The 9,818-nt window shown below is 35.9% G+C and overlaps 1 protein-coding gene across 1 annotated transcript; it reads left to right on the top strand.

The window, feature by feature from the left end:
• Window positions 1-295: 295 nt before the first annotated feature.
• On the top strand, window positions 296-5,662 carry pex12 (peroxisomal biogenesis factor 12). The gene is made up of 3 exons (XM_056457074.1): window positions 296-609; window positions 2,596-3,131; window positions 4,748-5,662. The coding sequence occupies exons 1-3, from the start codon at window positions 484-486 to the stop codon at window positions 5,136-5,138; spliced, it is 1,053 nt and encodes a 350-aa protein (XP_056313049.1). The 5' UTR covers window positions 296-483; the 3' UTR covers window positions 5,139-5,662.
• Window positions 5,663-9,818: the final 4,156 nt, after the last annotated feature.

Here is a 9,818-nt window from a genome sequence, read left to right as displayed (position 1 = left end):
GATATATGTAAGTGATTTATTTGATTCATCTTTAGGGATTTATTCATATGATTCCTTTTCATCTAAATTCAATTTTCCTGTAAAATGTCAAACTCTATTAAATGCACATACGGAATGCAGGCTGAATATTATATTTTACTGAATCTTTCTGACCAGGTCTCACTGGAAGAAGAGACAGTCTCAATGTGATCTCCAGGCTAAATAAAGGAAATAATGAATCTCATAATTTTCCCGCTCCAGCACAGCAGGTGTCAGTATAAACCCGTTGTGTTGATTTTAAGCCTTCACAGAAGAACGCTTCTGATAGGAAAAAGTCAAGTGTTGCGACAGATTATGACCAGAGCGTTGTTTTCCAGCACTGTAACTCTGCCTAAATTGTCTTGTATGGTAAAATATGCACCATTGTCCTCATTAAAAGACTCGACTGACGTACCTTTAGGAAGGCGTTATTGTTGTTTGCAGTAGTTTACCTCATCAGGTGTGATGGCGGAGCGAGGAGCTCATTTAACCACAGCTGCTCCGGCTGAAGATCGACCCTCAGTGTTTGAGGTTTTAGCGCAGGACTCATTAATGACCGCTGTCAAACCCGCTTTACTGCATGCTGTCAAGGTATGCTTGCTTTTACAACATACTCAACTGCTGCTATTGGTGCTTGAGTTTAGGGCTGTGCAATTTATGACGATAAATATCGTATGGATAAAATAAGAAAGTCCATTGCCTCATAGTTTTCACTTTGCAAAGTCACAATATACATTGTTTACGCTGTAAAACTTTATCATAATTTATATGGGCGCAATATGCAGACTGAAACATGGATAACAGCATCGTGAGGATCAAATACTGTTTACATTTTACATGTCCAGAATATTCATATCAGAAAATATTTCCTTTGTAAGTTACATTATTAATAGTTTTATTTAAAATATTACTTGTAAACATTATCTTTCTATTTAATTACGATGTTGCACTGTAACGTTACTGTACTGTTATGTATACTTGCATTTTAATTACATATATATATATATATATATATATATATATATATATATATATATATATATATATATATATAAGCAATATCACATGAGTAGCAGTGCAAAATGGCTGTATATTGGAACTGGTGGGAGGCGTGCCTTTGTGTCCCCCCAGTGACAGTATACAGCCAAATCACACTATGAGTGTGATATTGCCTTCATACAACAATTCAACAACATAATCGTGTGTATAAAAAGAAAATCAAACACAGAGAGTCTAAAAACCCTTTTGTATGAGGAACTACTTTCTTCCGCCATTCATTCACATCTGCAGCTGACGTCAGAACAGCAGAAACCTTTACTATTTCACCAACGTCATTTTGGAGCTAGCATTTCAATTATTCTCTAGCATAATGTCTAAAGTGAAGACAAAACAGGGGATTTTGCTTACATCTTAAGATTATAAGGCTGAACGGCATGTAATGCCATCAGTCTACAGAGATTTCCCAGTATTTGTCTGTTGCAATTGGGAGATCACAATAATAAACCCTGAAAAGCCAAATCAGTGCAAACACTAGCAGATTACTGTTGTGTTTGCGATAAGGAAAAACGTTAAACACATGCGGGCATTTCTTCTTTCTTTTTACTGAACTAGTCTGCAGTAACGAAAACAGGAGACTCATTTGAAACAAACAGATGGCCAACCAAAAAGTAACTCAGGGTTATACAAAGAGTGGCCAACACAAAATACAAATATTTCTAAAATGCGAGTCCCATTTCACACTCAATACACTATAATTACTATGGTATAAATACAGCACTACAACATACAAAAGATAAAGGTCGACTTAGAATGTCACTTACCTGATTTATAATGATTAGATTAGCTGTAGTTTAAAAATGATCTTTTGTCCTCTAAGGGTTTATTAAGCAGTCTCTGTCGCCATCTTGTGGATGGACAGCATCAACCGTTTTTTTTTTAGATGTGCACAATGACAGGCTGATGGATGCCGACACTCTGTCTCTACAAAATTATGAATATTTTAAAATAGGCACCGTCCTTAGAAATAAACTGTATAGTTACAATCTAAACATCTACCTACATTCTCACCTAAAAAGCCTCAAAAGTACATTATGTTGTCCAACAGCTGCAATATTTGTCATACCATAGTGAATTTATTGATCTGCTGTCATTGAATGACACAGCTATCAGCCAATCAGATTCGAGAACCAGACAGAACTGTTTTATATATATATATATATATATATATATATATATATATATATATATATATATATATATATATATATATATATATATATATATATATATAAACACACACATATATATATATATATATATATATATATATATATATATATATATATATAGTAATCTTAAGATTTCTTTTACAGTGTTGTTCTATGCCGTTTAACAACCCCTGACATATTCTATTTTTATAATTTTACATATACATATATATATATATATATATATATATATATATATATATATATATATATATATATATATATATATATATATATATATATAATAAAATTTTTTATTTAAAAGAAAATCCTTAAAAAAATGTAAAAACCATATTTACGTTTTCCACAGATTCTTGCTACATCTAACCCTGCCCGCTATGGAGTTCTCTGGAGGAGGTTTGATGAGATTTATGTAATACTGGATATGTTATTGCAGCATCACTTCCTGTCCCGCACCAGTGCCTCGTTTTCAGAAAACTTCTATGGCCTGAAACGTGTGGGAGTGGACAGTGCCCGTGCTGCCCATCTGGGACTGCGGCGCAGGCAACACTGGCACTCTTTACTCTTGCTGGCCCTCATTCCTTACCTGCACACCAAACTGGAGAAAATCCTGGCGCGACAGAGAGACGAGGACGATTTCTCCATCCGCTTGCCGCAGTCCTTCCTGCAGAAGATGTACAGGGCGTTTTTGGCTGCGTATCCTTTCATCTGCATGGCGTGGGACGGCTGGGTCTTCTGCCAACAGCTTTTGTACGTTTTCGGCAAAACACGGACACATTCTCCACTTCTGTGGCTTGCCGGGGTTAAACTCTCATATCTCACGGCTAATGACATACACAGCCTGGATCTCAAGTCTTCAGGCCCAGAATTGAGCTCCGGTCAAAGGTGAGTCCATTTAATGCTTTTATTTGGAGACTACATTGCAGGGTTCGTACGGTCATGGAAAACCTGGCCTTTTGACATGGCTTTTTCCAGTAAAGTTTTGGAAAATCAGCAAAAACACACAAAATTTAGGAAAAGTCATGGAATTTTGACATGGCATCTTCCAGAGAAGTTCTGGAAAATCAGGGAAAACACAAAATTTTGGAAAAGTCATGAAATTTTCCAGAAAAGTCCTGGAAAATCTGGGAAAACCCATAAAATTTTGGAAAAGTCATGGAATTTTGATATGGCATTTTCCAGAAAAGTCCTGGTAAATCAGGAAAAACTCATTAAGTTTTGTAAAATCATGGATTTTTGAGATGGCATTTTCCAGAAAAGTCCGTGTAAATCAGGAAAAACCTACTAAATTTTGGAAAAGTCATGGAATTTTGACATGGCATTTTCCGGAAAAGTCCTGGAAAATCAGGGAAAAAAAACATTAAATTTTGGAAAAGTCATGAAATTTTCCAGAAAAGTTCTGGAAAATCAGGAAAACCCCATTAAATTTGGGAAAAGTCATGGAATTTTGACATGGCATTTTCCAGAAAAGTTTTGGAAAATGAGAAAAATCCACAAAGTTTTGGAAAAGTTTAGTTGTCTTCTTTTTCTGTCCCTGGCCAACCACATACTAACATTCTTAGTGCTGCGCAACCATTATCTAATACATAGAAATAAATGTAAACTAAATAGATTGTTGCATGTTGTACGGTATGCTGTAATCAATTCAAACATGCATTGTTTTTCTTATTATTTACCACGTATACTACAGACATTACATGTAACATTAGGTCAAGACAATTTACTTGAAAGTCTATTGGAATTTTTGTAGTACAAATGTGTATAAATCCTGATGTTTCCTTTTTGGGACAAGAAATGAGACTTATCTATGTGTTCATGTCAAATTAAATTCACTAGTGATTTTATATATTTAGAAAGCATATTAAAATTTGATTTGACGTTTTAAATAACCGTTTTGTGGAAATAAAATTACAAAATATCGTTGACATATTGTTTCTCTGACATTCATTGTAACGTTTATATAAAAATTAAATGATAAACTTATTTTGACCTGTACTTATTAAAGCATGTAAAATAATAAGTATGGCACAGTAAATATTAATATATTTTAAATGATTAAAAACCTTTTTTGTGACAAAAGTATAAATATTTAAAATGACGATTAATCAGTATTTTTAGAGTCTTAATATGTCATCTTGGTCCAAATTTGCAGTTTTTTGGTCTATAAACTACTGTTACATTAAATGGCATTTAATAGGTGCTTTCTGTAAATCAAGGTGCAAGTAATTGTTTAGAAAATAAAAAGAAACAAGACACACTCTAATTCCCAGTCTGACGAATTACTTATATATACTTATATACTATATATACTATATCAACATACTAATGTTAAGTCTCAGCAACTTCAGTTTTTTTTGCTAACATTAATGTATTTGATGCAGGAAATACCTCTATAAATTAATAAATGAATCATTTTTAGTACCATTAATTTTTTTGCATTATTTTGAGGTTTATCAAAATATAAAGTGGTGTAATTAAACTAAAATACATCCTGTTTTCAGCTTTGGAGAGAAATTCCAACATGTATTCTCGACGGCGGTCGGTGGCGTGGCTGTGTCTCTGTCAACCAGCCTGTCGATTGGCGTGTTTTTCCTGCAATTCCTGGAATGGTGGTATTCGTCTGAAAACCAGAGCACCGTGAAGTCCTTGACCTCCCTCCCGACGCCTCCGCCGCCCCTCCACCTTCACAGCCAGGAGACGTCACACACACACATCAAAGTGTGTCCGATCTGCAGGAAAGTGCGCACCAATGACACCGCGCTAGCCACGTCTGGCTACGTGTTCTGTTACAGGTGTATATATGTGTACGTGAAAGCCAACCACAGGTGTCCTCTCACCGGCTACCCTTCAGGACTGCAGCACCTCATTAAAATATACACCCCTGATGGATAGACTGGTCATATTTTTCAAGATGCCTTAATGTGAATATGTCTGATTTTATATAATTATTGCACAGTGTTAACTGTTTTCAAATGTGACTGAAATGTAATTTAGTAATAAATTTGTACAGAAATCATTATTGCTGACTCTCATAGGGATAGAGGGAACTTGGCCAGGACACTGGGGTTACACCCCTACACTCTACTAGAAGTGTCATAGGATTTTTAATGCCCACAGAGAGTCAGGACCTCGATTTATCATCTGAAAGACGGTGCTCACTGACAGTATAGTGTCCCCTTCACTATACTGGGGCATTAGGACCCACACAGACCACAGGTTGAGCTCCCCCTGCTGGCCTCGCTAACACCACTTCCAACAGCAACCTAGTTTTCCCATGTGGTCTCCCATGCAGATACTGACCAGGCTCAGCCCTGCTTAGCTTCAGTGAGATTCCGTTCTTGGGCTGCAGGGTGATATGGCTGTGGTTTAAAGTTCAAAAGTTTAAAATTTAAGGTCACAGTGCAAGTAGCAGCTAAGCTTTTCTGTTCTGTGATGTACATTTGGTCTAATCGTAATTAATGTACTCAATGAAACGATTTTAAATCATCTTCATGGTTCCTAATTATAAATATAGTTGTTATTTACTGTTACAATAAATAAAATATAAATATAAAGAATGGGATTACTTACATATTCCATTTTTCTAATACTGAAATGATCATGTGTGCACTGGCTGGTTTTTGGTCAAGTTTAAATTGTTTAAACTGCATTTTGTAACTTACTTATTGACAATTCTTGATCCCCAAACAGTCAGAAACAGCACATATAAAATAGCTTTACAAAGTCCATTGATTAAAATTATCATTGAAAAATACATGCAATATCTTTAGATTAAGTTATGATTGGTGATCAGCCTTAATTCACGTGGGTCTCAACAGCTTGATCTTTAGCAAGGCAACTTCTTGGTCGTTAATGTTTGAACACAAAAAGTGTATGAAATGTTCATATAAGGGCTGCATGGTGGCGCAGTAGGTAGCACGATCGCCTCACGGCAAGGAGGTTGCTGGTTTGGGCCACGGCCGGGCCAGTTGGCTTTCTGTGTGGAGTTTGCATGTTACCCTCATGTTGGCGTGGGTTTTCCCCACAAGTCCAGACATGTGCAATAGGTGAATTGGGTAAGCTAAATTGTCTGTAGTGTATGTGTGTGAATTAATGTGTATGGATGTTTCCCAGTGATGGGTTGCAGCTGGAAGGGCATACACTGCATAAAACATATGCTGGATAAGTTGGCGGTTCATTCCGCTATAGCAACCCCAGATTTTTAAAGGGACTAGGCCATTTCCTTGGCACACTTTGGGACCATTAGTACCAATTGAGCGTCTTGTCAATTTAGCGTACTTGCTCACCTTTTTCTGGGTTTTCTGAACCTGCCGCAAATGACACTGAATAGCTAATATATATATATATATATATATATGGATCAAAAAAATGTCCTAAGACAAGGTGTTCGAAGGTTTTGATCCACTTCAAATGGTGACTAATGTGCATATATACCTCTATCTTTGTATCTCTAAGGGTTACTTTTAAAATGCATTTAACTACAGATTATAAAATACAAATCAAACAGTTATCTGTAATGCACTTTAGTACATTGCTCAAGTTCAGTAATACCTCCCTAAATGGTTTGGAATATTAATGTATAGAACAGAGGATTCACTAAAGAAAAGATTTGGGTTCTCATCTGCTAATCTTTTTAACAACATCATTTTTTAAAGGAAAAAACTATTTGCAGGTTGTGAACAAGGATACACATTTCAGCTTGTCAAATTATGTATACATTAAAATGCTACATCTGTAAACAAACATACACATTATGGACTGAGGTTTCAAGTCTTATATCGTTATCTGTGTACCAAAAATTACCAAAGCATCATTTTGTATATAGTTTGTGTACTTAACATAATCCTTATTACATTTATTCATTTGAGTTCACATTCTATTTTTACACAGTTCCATTCAAATTAAATGGCTTGATTAGTTTTATATATAGAACATTTTTCTATAGCATGCAAGAGAGTTCATGCTCGGATTTACAGTGTCTGCCATCTGTCACAGCTTGTTACAGTACAGCAAATGTGTAGTGCAGACCAACACACAAGCCAGGACCTCACTGACTGATACATGGAACAAGAAACCATTGTTTAATTACTTGCCAGCGCAGTAGGTAGTGCTGTTGCCTTACAGCAAGAAGTTTTCTGGTTCAAGCCTAGGCTGGGTCAGTTCTCCCTGCGTTCACATGGATTTCCTCCGGGTGCTCCGGTTTCTCCCACAGTCCAAAGACATGCAGTACAGGTGAATTGGGAAGGCTAAATTGTTCGTATCCTGTATGAGTGTGAGTGAGTGTGTATGGATGTTTCCCAGAGATGGGTTGCGGCTGGAAGGGCATCCGCTGCGTAAAACAGATGCTGGATAAGTTGGCGGTTCATTCCAATGGGTGAACCCAGATTAATAAAGGGACTAAGCCGAAAATAAAATGAATGTTTAACTTCTTTATTATGAGCAGTTCATGAAGAATATGGTTTTGAATTTAACCATGCTGTTTTTAAACATGGAGAAACTTTACTTCGTGTCTTTTTAAATGAATGGGACACTCCCTGACATTCAAGATGGATTTTTTTTATCCTTTACAATGTTGACCAATAGGAGCATAGAAGTTCTTCTTTACACAGCTTTCAATTATAGGGAAATGAAAGAGATGACAGAACTGCTGATAAAAGATGGAAATAATGAAAGACCATTATAAAAGTCATTCCCTCTTTCTGTATCTCTTGCTCCAAATCAAAAACAGCTGCATGATGTTGGGGGAAAAAAAAAAAAAAAAATTTTGTTATATTATATTGTAAAATTTCCCCAGATAGGGTGACTGGGGTAGTTTTGTAGAGGAGTGCATAAAATGTAATAAATTTTCAGCATACACACTCTGAGTATAACAGTATTCAGGTAGAAATAAAATAAATGAAAATGTACAATAAAACGCTGTATAGTTTGAGGTATACAGTTCTTAAAACGATTAATCTGAATCTACAAACGTAATAAGTCATTGTCCAAATGTTTTAAATTCACTTAAAATGTTTAGTCGCGGGCCTTAAAACGTTCACTTTATTAAAGGTTAAACTGAAGAGACTCTATGTCTTTTATGTGTGACCTGTTTTATTCGACAATATAGTCACATCACAGGATGTGTAATGTGGATTCACACATTATGATATTGATGCTGAAATTATACATTGTGCAGCCCTATTTCTGAGACAAAATGGCTTATTTTCTGCTAAGAATTTGTTTTAGGAATTATAATTAATACCATTGTTAGATTTCACACTTATGCTTGATAATTTACCCCTTTAAGTTTATTTCTAAACTGAATTTCAAGAGGATCACATACTTATGATTGTTCACGGCTGGTTCCTCATTAGCTAACACAGATTCATCAGTCAGAGGATTCCTAAAGCTGCGGTCACACTAGAGTTTGAGTGTGCAAAATTCTGCCGCATGGCGCTACAAAAAGGGGCAGGATTAAACAAGATGATTAGACATTAAAAAGTGAGCGATTGCTCCATATTTTAAGTTTCTGTCCAGAGAGGTCATGTTTTGATCTTCGATTGGTCTCACGCAGTCAAGTGATGTGATTTCACAGGTCAGAGTTCACCAAGCTTGAACTTTGAACGCAGTGATCTGTGAAACTTGACACAAACCTTGCATTCGGGTCTCACGCATATGAATGGAAGTCTATAGGGAGAAAAGTGCAGTGTGACCGCAGATTAACTTGCTATAAATAACCACTTTCTTATCTCAGTATCTTCGTCTTAAAGAATCCCCCCTCTCCCCCATTTAACCAGGTACCCCCAAACTTTTGATGGTGTTTGGAGGACGAGCATGTGGTACTGAAACAGTTTGACTGATCATACGAACTCATGAATTATCCACAGAATCAAATGGTTACCATGAAATAGCGTTTCTGGTTTTGTCAACTCTAAACCTACGGAGATTAACAGGCCACTGCATATCCATTCATATATTTGCAAACTGGATGAACATGCAATTCTACATCATCTTATACATTGCTCAATGTTGTTATTTTTCCAGAATAGACTATAAAAGTCAAGAATAAAAAGACTTGAACACGTGCATTTTCCATTACAATTTAAAAATACATCAGGATTTCTTGTAGCAGTCAAAAGCATGTGAATTTAGGACACAGACTTACATGGTCAACCATCCATTCTTATAATCGTAATATATTTTAGCATCTAAAGATGGGTTATTGGATTATTTGCGATGAATAACTTTTACCTTAATTCTGCGGGTATGCCAGGTAGCCTAGTGCAAAAACCATTGCAGTGATGCCAAATAATCCTTTTTGAGTCACCTGAAAACAGCATGAAAATGTGGAGTTTGTGAAATTTACTTTTTTATTTTGGCACATTTAAAATTTGCAGTTTACCCATTTAAAAGCAGTGACAATTTCATCAGTAATAGAGTTTTCCGTAAAGTAATGTGGCAAAACAGTATTACAGGACATTAAGTGCCCTTTACTGACCCTACAAGAGTGTTTAAAATGGAGCGTTGATATTCCCCATCCAAAAATAGAGCCATGGAATTTTCCCAGACCCATGAGAGTCTGGGTTACCACTC

The sequence above is a fragment of the Danio aesculapii genome, chromosome 5 (genome assembly GCF_903798145.1).
Source record: "Danio aesculapii chromosome 5, fDanAes4.1, whole genome shotgun sequence".
NCBI classification, from domain to species: domain Eukaryota; kingdom Metazoa; phylum Chordata; class Actinopteri; order Cypriniformes; family Danionidae; genus Danio; species Danio aesculapii.
The sequence above is the reverse complement of the archived record's forward strand: the minus strand, read 5'-3'. Positions and strand labels throughout refer to the sequence as shown.

What these genes read in the sequence shown, in the direction of transcription:
- pex12 (XM_056457074.1), top strand. Translation starts at nt 484, where the DNA reads ATGGCGGAGCGAGGAGCTCATTTAACCACAGCTGCTCCGGCTGAAGAT. An exon ending in CTTTACTGCATGCTGTCAAG is followed by an intron (nt 610 to 2,595) that starts GTATGCTTGCTT and finishes CGTTTTCCACAG; the next exon opens with ATTCTTGCTACATCTAACCC. An exon ending in GAATTGAGCTCCGGTCAAAG is followed by an intron (nt 3,132 to 4,747) that starts GTGAGTCCATTT and finishes TCCTGTTTTCAG; the next exon opens with CTTTGGAGAGAAATTCCAAC.